The following is an 18,401-nucleotide window of genomic DNA, read 5'->3' as shown; positions in this document are numbered from 1 at the left end:
GTAAATATATTCATTTGTATACACATGTTGCTGATTTTTTTTTATTTTTTTGTATGTATGCAAGTACAACACTGTGGTCTTTGTCAACAGACTTAAGTTTGAGTTGTCACGCTTAGCACATACTGTAGTAAATACTGTATTGTATATCTGAATAATACCTAAAAACTTTACATTTGGAAATACTTATGCATCAGATAAGTCTTTCAGTATGTTATTTTGTTATATTTCATTATCAAGCTTTCAAATTTTAACAAAATAGACCAAACCCGAAACTTCCCGCTGGTACTCTGGCAGTCACATGGAGCAATTTCTATTCATTTTATTTGAGATTTTATTTAGAATTAATTAAGCAAATTCCCAATAAACAAAGGTCTGCATTAAATGGGGGACATATTCTTGTACTTTTTGTCAGTGTGTCACAGATATGATGCCAGTAAATGCAGATTTTAACGCACAACTAGGTACAATGCGGAAAAGAGTGTTACTTTATTCCAAATCTGAAACTCATCTCTGATTGTCTGGATTTATGTAGCTCCTAAGAAGTGAAATACAGATGATGAAGAAAGTTTTCTCCAGAAATCAAAGTGTAAAACATGTACATCTACCAAACTTTCACTTTCACACCTTCATTTAAGGCTAAATTATTGTTAAATTGCTCACCAGTTGAATGAGTGTGTATGTTTATGAGCGTGAGAAGACCAACGTGTCGTGTCTGACTGTCAATACACTTGTGTGCCCTAATTAGAGGTGTGTGTTAAAAAGGGCACTCAGCTGATTTAATCAGTTTGGACTGCACAAGTACAGATAATGGTTGTGTTGTTAAAGGCTACCACAGTGTCTGCTGGTGCTGGTATTTTTGCGAAGAGGATCGTGCTGAGTGTCGGCTCCGGGGTTCCTGGTTCCTCTCTCTTTACACAGTAAACATCATGTTTAAACAGATTGTGATTTAAAGGACTGTTGAGTCTCGTGTGTGTCTCCAGGACCACATTTACAGTCTTCCTGACGTTGCACCCCGGGCAGCCGAATTGTAATAAAGTGGGGCAAAAACACATAAAACACAGTTGTAAATAGATCCAGCATGCACTTAAGATCAATTTAACCAAAAAAACTTCTACCCAAGTGTTGAAGAAACAAAAATCTTAATGCTCAAAAAAAGAATTGGCCTTTGTTTTCTGTTTCTTTAACCATTTCCCTACTTTTACTTTCTTTCAATCCCTCTCTTTACTCGTCTACCACCGTTATTCTGTGCACTCTTCTTTCTAGCAGTGTACACAGATAACACTGGCTTCTTGTCTGTCTATCCGTTGTGGCCTTAATCCCTGTAACTCTACCTGCTACACACCCACTACACACCCATGACACACACACACACACACACACCAATGAAGTGGAATCTAGTGAAAGTCGAGCCCATTTGTTAATTACGGTGAGTCCATTTGATTCCTTTTCCATCCGATGCCCTTGTTTCCGACCGTGTTTCATAACCAGGACTGTGATATTTATATGTACATTGTATCACTGATCCTGGAACAAATCTTATTTGGTCAATTTTGATAAGCTTACCATCACTGCAAGAGACCACTCTCATATTACATGTAGTAATTTCATTAAGTGGTATTATGGAAATGTAAATTAGTGGAGCTTTAAAGACAAAAACAAAGAAATCCATGGAATACAACTATAACAACAGACAAATTGCAGGAAGAAACATGTCTGGGTGGAACATTTCAGACCAACAAAAAACACATTTAAACTGTCTTGTAATGAGACTCAACCATCCGGCTGCAATACTGAGGAAAGTTTATTGAATTTACCCTGTCCACATGTCCAGTTTCCACCCTGTTCTTCTATTATCAGTGGTGTTTGAGAGGCCCATCTTTAATGTGTGTGTGTGGTGTGTGCGTGGTAGCTGGCTGGGATGGAAGAAGGGCGGTGTAGGTGATCAAGGAGAGGATTGGAGGGGATTATTTCTCAGCTGGTTCTGCTCATGCTCCCTGCTGGAAGTATTTTCCCCGAAATGCCATCAGCTGTTGGATACAGGATATGGGTTAGGTTACAAAAAAGCAGGGCACATGATGACATGTTAAAACTAGAATTGTATAATATTGTTGTTGTTGAATTTCTTAAAAAGGAAAAGTCATGCAATAGTAGGTATGATATCATAGTTTTAATTAGATGTATGTATGAAGTCATCTAAATACTTGTGCAGCATTAAGTAGAAAAAGTGATGTTTTCTTCATTCTTTTGAACACATGTTTATTCCTAATTGAGAAGTAGGGAGAATGACAGACAGGAGTGAAGCTTTGATCAACTTTTATGTGTGAAAAAATGGGATTTCATTCCATAAAGAATGTTATATTACTGTTTGTCTAGTAGCATCATAAAAGACAGCAGTGCATGCCACCATCTCCAACCCATACACAGGACAACACATACACCGCACCAGTTTCCAACAAGATTTCCAAATTTTTCCATCTATTTCAATCTTCATAGTAAGGCATGAAATAAAATGTTCTAATTCGGACTGTGTTATATGATGCTTTTAAGAACAACACCTACTTTGGATTCATTTTAACAGTCACGAGTACGGTACAAGGGGTTTCCTGATCTTTGTTTTTGCCAAACGATGTCCTTGTGAACAGCACGTGCAGCCTCAGCAAGGACTTTCAGAAAAACAAGCTGTCCCGAAGGAGGAACACACAGCTCTTGTCCTACAAAGTTCCGGCTCCACAGACTTTTCATTCCCTGAAACAGTGTCATAAAACATGTACACTGAATCAAATGAGTGCAGATACAAAATGGAAAACCAAACATTCAGATACACTAATGAACATATTCCCCCCTTACATAGACCCTATGCCCTCTCCCCATGTGATGTCATGTGATGTCACTACACTGGCAGCTGCGTCCTTGATCGTAGGTGACCTTGAATTCACTCAAAATAGAGCAAGGTGGTATTTGCAAGTTCACCTCCATTCTGCTGTGTGTGTGTGTGTGTGTGTGTGTGTGTGTGTGTGAATGCTTGTGTGTGTTTGAGAGAGAGAGAGACAAGATATAGGATGACCTGGTCTTCATCTGCCCCTCCTAAGGTGTCAGGCGAGGAATGCATGACAAAACAGCAGCAGATTTAAACCATAACGTCACTTCTGAAAACTTTGCAACCACAGTGAAGGAAAACCCATGAGGTCAACCCTAAGAATGCGAAAAACTTGACACCTCAGGGGCGACTGATCGTACGCTTCCTGATGTACGTGCCACTGGTTGGTGATAACCTGGGTAATTTTCCAGGATGACAGTCGGGTTTGCCCCGCAGTTTCCTCATGTTTGTGTATGTGTTGCCTCGCCCACTGTGACATTGACAGTGATCACAGATTATGATCAGATTTGAAGGTGCGTGTTAACGTCACTGACTTATAAACCACCCTGCTGACATCTGTGTGCCTTTAAAAAGTTAATTTACATACAGTATGCATTATAAAAAACTCTTTCGTCAACTTCAAACTATAACTCTGCCCATTTTCTACATTGAATCTGTTTTTTTTTTTCATTTCTTAGCTTTCAGAAGTCAAGTTAGGACTTATTTATGGAATAGGGTCACAGATCTATAAAGAAATTTTCAGTGTCATTTTACTTTAGCTAACAAATTGTCCTTGTTTTCTGAGGTGGGCGTTATTATCTTTTATTTTGATTGTGGCAATGTGCTTTTGGATTTCAGGATTTTATTGTTTAGTCTTATGTTGAACATCTTGTATGTTCCTTTTCGTCTTTTAACAGCTTTGAACCATGTTCACTTTAACATGTTATCCCTTCAATTTTTATTTTTATGTCTGTAATCCATAAATAAATCGTATCATATATCATATTCAAGTTTCAAAGGCTGCATTCATGTCACAGTTGTGTTTCAGGATATGAAACTCTGATACCAACATTAACTTACCAACACTGAGACAAAGCAGTTGCAGTATAACCAATCGTTTAGACTAAAAAACAAAATACAATCTAAAAACGTTGTTTGAGTAATAGATCCATAAATTCAGAGCTTATCAGATCCTCAAACACTGCACAGCAGTTTATACTGCTATGAGATAAGGTTTCAGCGCTCTGGAAAGCTGATTTATGCTTCAACACTCAATACTTGAGTGAATACTTGACTGTCTCTTGACTCCAGAAAACACATTACAACTACAAAACACTTATATCTCAGTGACTACTAAGTAAGTAGAAGTAGTAAGTAGAAAGATCACACACATAACAACAAATATGTCTCTTCTATTAAGGCCCGATTCATATAAGTAACACTGTTTTCATAGTTCATTTGCCAGGCTAGACAGTACTTGATGACATTAATGTATGCAACAGCAATTATTGTATTATTATTAAGACAGACTCTCACACTACCTCATATTTGTGGTTGGATATGTATCTTCATGTTTATCCACCTTGCTTCCTTTTCCTTCTTGTGTATGATTCATCTGTCACGAGGCACAAAAATGTTTACTTTTTTAAGCGAATGACGAGAGAAGACACAAGAGTTTCTTATTTTCACGGCAGCAGTAGAGATTTCTGACCTTAGTCACAAGTGCGCTGAACGGCTCATAAAAGGATTTCGTATCAAAAATCAATTGTTTCAGGTCAGAATTACAAAAATGTGACTCCGAACAGATCTGTCACATGTGAGAGAAGAAATCATCCGCGGTGTGAATGTAGCCGACCTGACATGCCATCATCAGCAGTGACACTGATAAATTTAGTCCTTACAGTTACAGTTAGGATGACGTTACGTGTTGACTTGGATGATGTTGGGACTTACTGATGAGTCTGTGGTGTTTGTGTATCTGTTGCCTTGTGTGCTGTGACTTTGACTACATATAAGGCTGAGCATCCTGTGTGACTGTCTCTGACCTGCCTGTCGTCATGTAGTCTCATCTGCTTACATTCCTAAAAGCTTTTTCACATTATGAATTTAAGAAACAAAAAATGTCACTTACTACATATAACAGATGATGCGACAAGAACCTTTAAAATGTTGTTTTTACTCTTAAACCAAGTTATATTTTTCAGATGATTGATGTTTTAATCAGGATCAGACTCATTCATTTAATAACTAAACCTCCAAATCAATAAATGGTGATATTGTTTTGGAAGAAAGGATGATTGTTGCTCTGCGGATCTTGAAGCAGAGCTCACATCTCTCTATTTATTTACTAGAATAAGGCTGAAAGCATAACGTTTAGTTTTGTGCTGTAGGGATTGTTCTAGTGCAGGACTCTCAGCTCATCTGCAGACAGTCAGTGTCATTTATCATGTGTGTTGGACAATATGTTTTCCCTTGTAAATCAGACAGATGTGTTGCAACCATTATGTCGCTCCCCCTTTTTACTGCATATTCGCTGAAGCAATACTTCCCTTACTTCCATCCACATGAGGAGCTTGGTTTTTGGTTTGCTTTTTGCCGAACTGTTTACTGTGACTGATTAGAAATTCAAGGCAAGACACGGCACGTTTATTTGTATTTATGTATTTTATAGCACCTTGCAGAAACAAGGCAATGTGCTTGAGTGCTTTAGATAAAACATTAAAGGCACTAAGACAAAATGTAAAAGAAACACAAGACATTATAAAAGACACATTTAAATAGAATTTATAAGAGCTAAAAAGAAAATTAATATGTTAGAATATAATTAGACAGATAAAAGCAGAATAAAATAATTAAAAAAATTAAATTTAATAAAAGGCAAACAGAAGAGTCTTAAGCTTGAAGAGAAGACAATTTAAACAACATTTAGAATATTGAAATATATTATTTTATGTGCAATCTTAATGTAAATTATATAAATAATAATAAAGGTAGTGGATTGAAAAGTACAATATTTCCCTCTGAAATATAGTGGAATAGAAGTACAAAGTAGCATAAAATCGAAATACTCAAGTAACGTACAGTACTTGAGTAAATGTACTTAGTTATTTTCCACCACTGCTTCTTGTTTTGTGCCATGAAACAATCCAGATTTCCGGTGGATCACTGTACCAAAGGTTGATCAGAGTGTTTGTGATAGTCTTTGTTCACATTTATTACACTAATTAACATGATATCATTATTTGATGCTGCCTGTAAGCAACAATGTCCTGGTTTACATCTGGACTTTGTGTTGCGTCTTCTCCTCGTGTCTGCAGGTGGATTTGACTACAGTTACATTTAACTTAATGTTGGTCTCTCTGTGCTACAATATATGTGGTTGCCACTCACATGTACAAGGTGAGAGATGATGTCATTGTACCCACACAGAGACTGTAATCAGTGGTGGAAAGTACATTTACTCAAGCACTGTACTAAAGTACAATTTTGATGTACTTGTACTTTATTTGAGTATTTCCATTTGATGCTACTTTATACCTCCACTCCGCTACATTTCAGAGGGAAACATTGTACTTTCTACTCCACTACATTTATTTGACAGCTTTATTACTTTGCAGATGAAGATTTGACACAATGGAAAATATAACAAGCTTTTAAAATACAACACATTGTTAAAGATGAAACCAGTGGTTTCCAACCTTTTTGGCTTTTGACGTCTTACAAAAAGCAGTGTGTAGTCAGGGTCACATTTCAGATGTCTATGAGTTGTTAACAGCTCCACCAAATAGTGATTTTTACCTCTAAACTTCTCACATGGTGTCATTTCAAAACTGAAAACAGATTTGTGTATCAGAACTTTGTTTTTTCTTCTTTTCTCTCCCATTAATCATCTCACGACTCCTCAGATTTATCTGGTGACCCTTTGGAGGGGCCTGACCCCTAGGTTGGGAACCACTGGACTAAACTAGTTAACTGTATACAAAGTACTTCAAACAGCGGCTACAACAGTAACATGCTGTTTACGCACTGATGCTTCAGTATTAATAATCTAATGATGTCATATATAACAGTCCCTCAGTCAGAGGGACAAAACAAACAAACAAACAAGTACTTTTACCATAACTGAATTTAATTAATGTACATTTTGCTGTGAAGACTTTTACTTAAGAGGGGTTTTTCATGCAGGACTTTTACTTGTAATGGTGCATTTTTACATTGCTGACATTGCTACTTTTACTTAAGTAAATTATGTGAATAATTCTTCTACCACTGGCTGTAATAACAACTTCTTGACATTCTCTCCTGCAGTCACTTATGTTTACATATACACATTATGAGCATGCGTAAGCAGAGCTGTCAGTAATGTTTGCTCCCATCCACACATCAGGGTGAGTTCCGGAGGAAACCACCGGGTCGCTCTTTAGACACATATTTCATTTGAGGGGACTGAGTGTGAAACATTTCCTGTGGCTCATTAGTGTGCCTACTGCACCAGGTCACACTGGCAAGTTACCAACTGTCATTTGGAGGTATAATTTGATCCTGACAAAGCAATCGGCTGTTCAAATGCTTAATAAATAGCTAGTGAAATTTGGGCTAAATTAATGACTGTGATCCAGTGTGTAAATAACGGTGCAAAAAAGAAGAAAAGGAAATTAATGCAATCAGATTTAATTTAAAAAACAAAGTGCCCCGTTGAATGGTAACAATGCAGTTTTTTGTGTCCTTTTTCGGCTCATCTATTGATACTTGCTATAGATTTAACCTCACTTGTCTGCTTGTTATTTCTCAGGCAGACTATTCCTGAATCTGGAGTAATACATGCGGAAATATATAATAAAATGAGCACCTTTTGATGTAATGCAATGTGAAACAAATATATCACATCCCACAGGTTCCAAAATTGCCACAGAGTTGAATCAACACCTCTGTAATATCCTGCACAGAAAGTAAATATAAGCTTTACAAAGGTAGTCATTTCTTGCCGTACTGAGCGGAGCTGTGCACAACTCCTGTCTGCTCCAAGAACTGTCCTGCATTTGTTGGATAAAAAGTGTAATAGTGTTTGAGTCTAACAACCTTGGCTTGGTTTGGTCTACTTTTCTCTCTGCTCTAATTTTCATCTCATGTCGTCCCCTCCTCTCTCGACCATACATTCTCTCTGTCTCACTTACTTTAACTGTCTCCATTTCTTTCTCAACTGCCTCTCTTTTTCTTTCTTTAAATTTCTCTCCTTTCCTATAAATCAGTCAAACCCCACCACCACCCAGCACACACATAGATACTCTTTCCTCATATGTTTATTTTGAGGGGGGTGACTGTGACTGTCTGGCTGCTACGGAGGCCGGAACTATGACTGGGAGGGAGGGTAGTAGGAGGGACCTGGCAAACACAGAGAGAGAGAGAGAGAGAGACTGAGTGGGTAGTGTGCTGCTATAAAAGAGAGTGCCGGAGCTGTCAGTGACATTCGCTTCAGCAGACAGAGATTCACACACACAACAAGTAACAGCCACAGAGACAAGAGACATCAGGCACCAGCAGAGTTGAGACAGAAGCACTCACATCGAGGAGTGAGACTTAACCAGTGCACCTTTGGAGCAGCTGTTTCTTCTAATCTTCAGTGTGGCTGGACTTGGAGGTCTGAGGATTGTTTGTTTGTCTTTGACTTTGGACGGACTCTTGCTTTGTTGCTCCTGAAGCAGCGACTTCTCTTCGAATAGGACAAAGCACCAGAAAGAGCAAGGAAAGAAAAAAGTTTGAGACTTGCACAGGCAGTAAAATTAGATTTGATTTCTTACAAATTTTGGCTCCTGTTCCACCAATGGCTGCTGTGCGTCAGATGGTTATGGAGGCCTCTGGTTTCCACGTCTTGCCTGCTCACCTTATGGCCTCAGCCATGGAGGAGTTCCCCCAGCAGCTGCCTGTCCCAAAGGGCCCGGCCAGGGGCAAGAGCCGCTCCCGCCGACCCCGTGAGGCTCGATTCAAAACACAGCCTGTAACCTTTGCTGAGATCGCAGAGGTGGAGGAAGAGGGCTCCTCGCCACTGGAGGAGGAGAGGGCGCGTCGCTCCTTCCTGCAGTCCCTGGAGAACCTGAGGCGGAGCACACAAACCCTTCACTGTCCACCAGCCACCCATCACAGCTGCACCCCCACAACCACACAGGCCAGCCTGGACTCCAGTGACTCCGACTCCACTCAGTGAGGGCTGGATCATCTCCTGGCCCCCGTGTTCCTCGCTTCGCCTTGACGCCGCTTCAAATGGAGGCCAACTGAACTGAACCAAACTGGCCTGTCTGCCAGCCTGCCTGTGTTTGTAAGCTGCTGCTGCTGCTGCAAAAGTCTGCATTTAATATATACTAACATATCAACAGTATATAGCTTGAAGATGCACTTGTTGCATATCTGTAAAGGTCCCCACCAGTGCCACAGGCTGGTGATACTGCTGTATAGATATGATGAGTGTAAAGGTAGCAGATGACGCAGAGTTGAACACACCACTCTGACTCTTTAAATGTATTCCTTTTCTACTGTAGACATCTTCGAGGAAAACTCGAAAGATGAAAGATTTTTCCATTTTAAAGTTGTATAGGTATTTTTGTTTCAATCCAGATTTTCTACTTGACCAGTCAACATAGAAAAGACTGTTAAAAAAAAATGTTAGTATTGCGACTTACCAAACTGTAAATACTTTGACTAAGCAATGTACTGTGCAACAACAGTGACCTGGCTGTCACTGAAGCAGTAGAGTACCATCACAACGTTCAAGCTCTTGTTTTCCAGCTTCACGGTGAAAGAAATCTCTGCTCTTGCTTTGATTCCTGAGCAAAAAAAAAAAAAAAAAAAAAGCCTTTCTAAATGTTTTTATTTATTCTTTTATTTTTGTTCATAACCAAGTGGAATTGTAGATGTGATATTTTATTGCTGTTTCTGACTTCTAAAGTCGCCTTGACTTTCAAAGAAAATCATAACCTTTATACTTTATATTTGTTTTACTTTATACATATATGTTACAATGTTTGTCATATGTACTTTAATAAATATTTTCAAATATTTTGAGTCATTGAATTTTTACTTAGAAAGTGCACTTATAGAAAAAAAGAATACTATTAGTGGAAAATGAGCTGTGCATCTTTTAGATACATTTGCATAGATAAATGTGACATGTTTTACATCAAAACAGCTGACTCCCCAATCCTAAATTACTTACACTGAGTCAACTATGCAAAAATTAGCAGGGAGTGCAAGGGCTCAGCACCTAAGAAAACATTACTTTGACCCTAAAACTTTTTTTATATGATGCATTTGTAATAGGTGAAGACATAAAATCCAGTCATAAAAGGCTTCTGGCAAACACAGACACACATAAAGGAGGAAGTTACAAGACAGAGAGGGAAGTGTCTTTACCGGCTGTCCATCTCCAGTGTTATTGTTAAGATAAACTGATGCCTGACCCATATGTAAACATTTGATACTTGAGCTGTGTCTACTGCATGATTTCCAGGCTGGTGACGCACTTTCAGTAATGTCAGGTTTTCATTAGTGAACTCAGCCACAACAACCACCAGCACTGCTGAGAGAAGTGCCCTCTGGAGCCCCAGAGAGAGCCGCTGCAGCAAGCCCTCCTGTTGCTAATAACCCTCTTCTGCCAATCCACTCGATGACAAGTGAAACGTGATGCATGACTTTCACCCGAGTGCAAGTCATCAGCGTTTTACAGACTGAGACAATGCTGCAGGGGTTTTAGTTGAGATCCTGCTTGGCTTGCATGTGGCTAAACTAAAAATAGACTCTCTGATTAAGTAAATCTGCAAGATGAGAGAGGCGTTCTCTTATGAGGTATGATGGCTTAAGTGTTGGACTGTGATGCACGTGCCACAAGATCACAGAGGAACAGAGACTGGAAATCAGGTAGTTGTGTGGTTGTATAGAAAGGGGTAGTAGTGGGAAAGACAATTCAGTTAAAGGGCTGATGTTATTCTGTACTTTTCTTATTGTCAACAAGTCCCATGAAAAGACTAAAACCAACAGTGTGTTACACTGTCTCTAAATACTTTCCCATTTCCCTACATTGTCTGTGGCATTCAGTCCCGAGCCCATTGGTTCCTACCATAGACTGTATGTATAGATGGAGGTAAAGGTGTGACGCCACCTGTTGGTTTACAGTGGAGCCAGTTTGAAGCCAGAGTTGCAGCTTATAGTCGATGCCATCTTTTCCGTTTGGAGCCACGACCTTCCAAATAAGGAGTGCGAGGTGTTGTCTTTCACACTCTGGAATCACGCCCTGCTAAATCGGTAGCAAAAGCTAGCTTACTGGGAACACCAAGCAGTGTGCAACTGGGCTAACGTTACCTACTTTAGCTAAATGCAAAGAGGGCAGGTATCGTAATCAAGTAACCTTAAAGGTATGCTATGCAGGATTTGTCAGTTGGTGTTTGTAAACACACAGCATTCATCCCCGGCTGGACACCAGAGTGAGAGAGGGAGAGAGAGAGAGCAGCGGTGGTCGTGTGAGTTAGAGAGTGAATGAAGAGAGCGAGCGGTGCGTCTGGGAACAAAGCTGTGAGTCAAATAAAACGTTATGTTCTGAATGTTTCATGGCAGTCACGTTGTAAAGCACAAATAAACACACCCACACCACTGAACAACCCTGTGGGAATGTGCTGCATTGCCAGATTACTTTTGTATGGTTTTTTTTAGGGAAAATCCTGCATAGTGTACCTTTAAACTTACCAAAATATTGTGATAATAGTCTGACTCAGTGCAAGTCCCAGAGGAAGGGGGAGCAGTAGGTGAGCACCCACAAAAAACACCCACACATCAGACAGCCTACTGTAAGTCTTCAAATCTTATTAACAGAACAATAATTTACAAAATTACCACCAGCACACTTATTTGAGAGCCAAATTTAGTGATTGAGACCATAATGACTTGTTAAAAATATTACTGACTTGAGTATTTCTGGAGAGAAGTTGACACTCAATTTCAGCCAATTTTAGCCGTCGGCAGCATTACACTTAAGGTGCTTCTGCCTTGGCCTCAGCTTTAAGCTGTGGTAGCTGCCGCTTGATTCCTCCTGACTACATAAATCTTTGAAACAGTTCATATATTGTTTCATTTTTTTTTTTTAAAGTTAAGTAACTTCCTTAAACATCTGGGCACTGTAGTTTTTAGTCAATGTTACTTAAACAGGAGAAAACTGTGCATTTGTTGGGGACTATTTTCATGGATTAATACACATTTTGTATAAGGAATACATTCTGCTGCATATATATCAGGCTACATGAGCAATACTTGTCAGAAGTCTCAATTCATTGTCTTTTCATGGTGTTGGTTGACAATAAGAAAAATATAGAATTTTTCCAGCCTTTCTTTCAGCAATTATACTTTTTTTCATATTTTTTATATTTTTCTCAGTAATAAAAGCACTCTCATGTTTCAGTTTATGCAAGAGAAAGGGCAACAGCATTTGTTATGGCAAGCAAAGAAAAATCATCACGAACTTTCAAGATGTGAAACAAAACACAACTGCTTCTCTTTTAACAACAGCCACTTCCCATCTTCCAGCCAATCGGCAAAATGGACAAAGACCAGCTGGTAGCATATGAAAGATCTCCAAACCACTCTCACAAACACAAACACACAAACATTAGTCATTGTTTGCACAGTGCTTGTAGATCTGTCATCCTTAACTACATCCAGAATTACTGTCTGTTTTTATGTGTGACAACGCAGATCGGGAAGCATTTGCGTCACTGAGATTTTTCTAAAGGAGTGTGGGACAGCGAGAGAGAGAGAGAGAGAGATAAGAGAAACATATTTGTCATCTTGTGCCGGGGTGACAGATTGATCCAGTTCATGTCTCCGCTTTCCGCCCTCTTTCTCCAGCAACCTAGTTTTCATGTTGCAGCGGAGATTAGAGTCTGTGCAAGAAGTGAGGTTGGAGAGCATCAGTGCAATTAATCTAACATTCATTTCCTCCACCACATCTGACACACAGTATTGGTGACACCTCCTTCCTAATTAGTTTCACTGTCTGATGCTAACTGCATGACAGATGCTTGATGTTCTCAAGCTTAAAATACACAACATAGTATAAAGACCAGCTATAACTCCAATTGGCCATGACTACTAATATTTACAACTGCAAAGAGTCTGACAATTTAAGCCAGTTCTCTCAGGTGTCAGAACACAACCACCAGAGCATGATTATATTGAAAGCCAGACAAAATATTAAGAGAAAAACTCAACAGCCTCAAGGGAAATGCTGTTTTAAGGTAGAGAGCTCAAAATAAGTAAGTTTTGAGGCTTGAAGCTGGTCAAATGAGAGGAGTATGAGAATAACATTTCTTGCCTTAAAATGAAAAATTTTAAATTAAAATGTTTATTCTGAGTTTGCACTACAATTTTTTAACTTCCCCCTTTAAAAAATCTGAGTAGGAACCACAGCAATCAGAAAAATGTTGAAGTCAACAGGAAACCAGTGCAGAGAGGTTCAAAGAGAGGTTATGTGGCACTGTGACGTGCACAGTGTCTTTGTGAACAACGTGGCAGCAGACAAAATAGCAGAAAAGGACAATCATCTGTAAAATAGAACCAATAACACAAACTGTACCAATACTAACTTTAGGGCAAGCTGAAAATATGTAATGTTATTGAAGCGCCAGTGTTTTTTCTGTGCTGTTGGTGAGATGCCAGGATGTTTCAAAGGTAACATCACTGCCTTAAGTGCATTACTGTAATGACAGTCTGTTAGCTGGAGTCTGATGAGCCAGATGGGATGACACAGAGCAGACAGCAAACAGCTAGAAATGCACATGTCTCCTACTGCATCTGTTTTCTGGCCCTTTTCTTCATCCGAATGCAACAGAATACATTTCTTCTCATCTTATACTTGGAATTAGCAGAGTTTTCAAACTTTGGTGAAAAGTAAATCACAGAAATATATTCAGTATGTGAATTTAATAAAGGCATTGTGTGTTTGCATTTTCTCAACTATGAAGTTTAAGTAGAAATACATTTAAAACCCATGTCTACTACAATTTTCAAAAAATGTATAATCTACTTCATTTTTCCTGATTTCTACTTTCAATCACTTTCTTTTATGTTTGTTTTATGTACATTATTATTTACTGTATATAGGAGATACCAGTTAATCAGGAGCCGTCCATGATCAGTAAATTAAAAAGACAACACAAACTGTTTTAACATTGACAAACAAGATATAATAGAATAATACAGGGGCATACAATAAAACAGTTGCAACCATATACAGTCATTTATTCAAACACAGTAAGGTCTTGAAATTATTCAAAAAGAAATGTTGTAAGTCATTCCATTTACTCAGTGCATAATATTTCTAATCTGACTTTACTAATATCAGATTTGCTCCTCTCTCACTACATCTGAGAATGAGTCAGGCAGTTACAATATTCAAGTCTAACAGGTGAAAGAGGAACTTATTTAAGAAAGCTTTGTGACTCATCAACCGACAGTTATGATTCCTTACCGAGATAGATAACCATCACACACTTTGTTTAAGGTTAAAAGACTTTGTGCGGAAACTGTCTCCTATAATAAATCATACAGCACTCCTATAAACTGGGCTTCAAATTACAGCTGAGACATGTAAGAAATATCACTGTAGCCTAAAACGTATTTTTATGTAAAGATTATATCCTGGTCTTATTTTAAGCGTTTCAATTAGTAAATATTAAGTAGTGAATTCTATTTTAAGTATTTTAGGTGGACAGACAGATCATATACAAAAATATACAGAGCTGAGAGAGAGAGTACAGAAAAAAACACAAAAAAGGTCAAAAGAAACACAACAAATAACATATATTATATACAAATAAAGAATGATACTAAAAACTAAAATACATTTTTAAAAATTGTCTAGTTTTCTTTGTTATCCTTATTCCTTCCAGTGTATTAAGGCTTTTATATAATAAACTGTGCCTATTCTTGATGTGCATTAACATATTTTGATTTTTTTTCTTGCATCTTTAATAATTGAGTGCCACATTTTTACAAAATGTCTCCAAAACAAGTAGAAAATGTCTGCAGAACAAGCCAGTTCTCTGCCTTGTTTATATTACAAACAGCAGCTGGGACGCTGGTCCGCAGAGAGATTTAGTATTTTTAGGGTCAGTGGGATCAAAAGAAAGGTTTTCAAGATGGCGCTCAATGAAGGCTGTCCCATTTTAATGACGTCAAATATACTTCATTAACATCTTGGCCACCATCAAGGCTATTTTAGTGATGTGCTCCCATACAAAGGTCAGCATTAGTAATATCTGGTACATGGAACAAGAGATCTCGCTGCCAAGTTGAGGGAATCTACTCAGTAATTCCACCCACAGCCTGGAGAACATTATGTTAAGCAGCCTGTTGGTGCTACTGTGTGTCTGTAACATTTCTGTCACAGAACTCACATCCGCACACTTGACCTAATTGCATTTTGATAAGTCTATTGACATCAGCAATGGCTGTATGATGGCTACCTGTCCGGTTGGTGTCCATTGAAGTATGCAATGAGCTCCACACTGTCCAGCTGAATATATTTATCTATCTAATATTTTAAAAATACAACCAGACTCAAAAGTCTGAAGGCCAATAAAATGGATGGCTGGATGAAAATATGAGACAACTTTGCTAATCTTACATCCTAGGACAAAATGATGGGCACATTGGTCATTCATGGATTAGAAATGGTGTGCGTTTACCAAATTAGCATTAAATAGGGTGTAATTACCTTGACTGATGGATTTAAGATGATGTGAGGGGCTTTGGTGTTTGTCTGTGTTTCAGATACTGTCATATTATTTTGTGCCAAGTCAAATATATTAGACCTTTTAGAAAAACACAAGGTTTTAATTCTGAAATTCAGATTACCACTTGGATGTTGAGATAAACAGTATTTACAGATCGGAAACCGGTAAATATGGTAATTTCTGCATGACGTAAATGCAGCATCAGCTAGGCTTTTTTGTATCTGAATGCTAATGCTAATATGACAGGTATCCTGAACTTAAGTGTAAAACTTACTATTTGACAGTCAGGATACTTCTGGTGACCGTGAATATTCATATCAATCCATCCAGTAGATATTTTATAGTATTTTATCATAGTGTTGAACCAATTGATTGACAGACCAGGGAGGGATGGGTGGCATGAAAACTGTCATCTCTTGCACCACACAGCTAATATGGCAAAACATTTAAACCCTGTAAACCAGAAAATTCTTTTCAAATGCAGAAAATGTTCAATTTTGTGGTCCAAATGTTTCTTTTTTTTGTTTGTTTGTTTTGTTTTGTTTTGTTTGTTTCTCAGGCAACATTTACTATGACCATCTCTGACTCCAGTTATGTTACACATGAACTTTGACCCTTGGAAAAGATTAATCACTATTGAGTAACCTGGAGAAAACCAACAGCGACAGGAGCACATACATGTGCACTTTTGTGTGTTTGTGTTTATATGCGTGCATCCACATGTGTATGCAAACATGCGTGCTGTCTTAACAGCGGCACGCTCCTGAAAGCATCCCTGACCTACATCCTGGTCTCATGATTTAAGGGGGTGTCTGGTGGGACTCAGAAAGCAGAGCCACCAACATTCAGCATGCTCCTTTCATCTCTCTCTCTCCATTTCAAAGCTTTTTCTGAGCTCTTCATCTCCCCCTGGTGCTGTAGAAAAGAGGTGATTACGGATGCAAAACAGAAGGTGACCCACATACCTCCTCTCCCAGTGTTCTATTTCCTTAAATTTTCCCTTTTTGTGATTTGCCCTCCAGACTCAGGGAGAAGGAGAAAGATGCTCGCTCACCCCATCTATCTGAAGAACAGATATACCAGGTTCATGCATTTAAAGATTGTAATCCCTGCTTTAATTATTTGGATTTTTGCTGTTTACAAGATTTTAATGAAGACAGCTGCAGGAACACTTGTTATCATGCAGATATGTACAGTATATATATCTATAAGACTTTGTTGCAGCATCATTTATCAGCAAGTATTGAAAAGATCCTTAAATATGTCACTGTATGATGAACTTTAATTAAATCACACAAGGTTTATTATTACACATTTTCTACCAATGCTGACAAATCTCAATATGTAAAAATGCCAACTGTTCTTTGAATTGAAACAGACCAACACTAAGGACAGCATTATATGGGCATTTTTCTGTTCTGCAGACACACTTTTGGTGTGTTCTACCCTGCTTTAAACTTGAGGGAACATTGAAAACCAATGAGACAACCCAGACCTCCAGATCAAAGCCAAATGTTCTGAATGAGAGTTTTTCCATTTTAGGCAGTGAGAGACAGAATGGTCGAGAATACCAAGCTCTCATTCTTAGTGCTTTACTTGGCACACAAGAGCCAGTAATCATCACTGGACCAACATGATAAAAAAAACTTAGTGTCTGAGTCCTTTGCCTATTTTTGATTTAGTCTTGTTCCTTTACACCCACACAGAGCAGGCAGGTGAAACTAAATATAACATACAATATACATGCTCAGCTGACAAACCAAATCAATCCAACATTTCTACAATGGCATAGCTAGTTATTTTATTATTTTAAATTGTTTGATAACCTGTGGTCCAGCAACTTGCATTATTGTTTGACCCACAGTGTCCAAAGTCCAAAACTTTCAAATTTGTTTAATTTTTCATTCAAATATTAATAGTAAGACATTTCTGTAATTTTACCATGTTGTATTTTTACACTTGTTATGTGTGGAGTAAAATTTTATCGTCTATTTCATCCTTTATTTATTTAAAGACACCCTCCAGTCAAGGATGTGTTTTTCTTCTTGTTTCTACAGCTGGATGTTTAACCTTCACTGTTCAGGATGATGTATGTGCAAAGTTTAACACTAGAACGCTGTTTTCACATTTATCCGCCCGAGGGGGAAGGTTTCCCTCACCTTAAATGTCATTTTAAGTTGTGTAGTTACGAGCATGATTTGTGACATCAATATTCAGTTTCAACAAGTGTGATGTGGAAACTTGAAGCCTCCAGTGCACATAAACTGAGAATAGACTTTACAGTGAAGTTAGAAACATCTTGTGTCCAGCAGTTAAACTTTTGAAATTAATTATATTTGCATATTAATTGATTCTGGATTTTTCAAAGAGGGAGAATTGGAGATTTTCTTTTAAAGATTTTTAACAGGGTAACTTGTGGAAACTTTGTAGGAAAACCTTATCAGACACATATTATTATTCAAATCTGAGTATTTTTAAGACATGTCTGGAGGGGGTCTTTAAAGTCCCTCTCCATTCTGTGCATCTTGATATAAAAATGCACTAGTTGTTTAAAAGTTAAATGCAAGCGATGTCAGCCTATCATTACGCCGCATGTTTGTGTCATATTTCATGTAGTACGTTGCTTCAGATTTGATTGATGGTGCATTTGGCCAATCAAAAGTTAGTATAAGGACTTGTGGCGAATCACCATCTACTTTACTCCCTATTTTGGACCAATGAGATTATTGTTGCTACGGGATACGACCAATCGCAGTAAAGGGGTGGGTTCT

General features: G+C 38.2%; 1 protein-coding gene and 1 long non-coding RNA gene across 2 annotated transcripts; one reads left to right on the top strand and one right to left on the bottom strand.

Moving 5' to 3' along the window:
• Window positions 1-297: 297 nt before the first annotated feature.
• Window positions 298-4,754, bottom strand: LOC137183427 (uncharacterized). Its single transcript, XR_010928466.1, has 3 exons — window positions 4,399-4,754; window positions 2,560-2,745; window positions 298-2,027 (listed from the first exon to the last, which is right to left on the bottom strand). It is a non-coding gene; the product is annotated as an uncharacterized lncRNA (long non-coding RNA).
• Window positions 4,755-8,310: 3,556 nt separating this feature from the next.
• c5h11orf96 (chromosome 5 C11orf96 homolog) lies at window positions 8,311-9,907 on the top strand. The gene has a single exon (XM_067590480.1). It carries the CDS (start codon window positions 8,679-8,681, stop codon window positions 9,057-9,059), a length of 381 nt encoding a protein of 126 aa, XP_067446581.1. The 5' UTR covers window positions 8,311-8,678; the 3' UTR covers window positions 9,060-9,907.
• Window positions 9,908-18,401: the final 8,494 nt, after the last annotated feature.

This window comes from Thunnus thynnus, chromosome 5 (genome assembly GCF_963924715.1).
Source record: "Thunnus thynnus chromosome 5, fThuThy2.1, whole genome shotgun sequence".
NCBI lineage: Eukaryota > Metazoa > Chordata > Actinopteri > Scombriformes > Scombridae > Thunnus > Thunnus thynnus.
The sequence above is the reverse complement of the archived record's forward strand: the minus strand, read 5'-3'. Positions and strand labels throughout refer to the sequence as shown.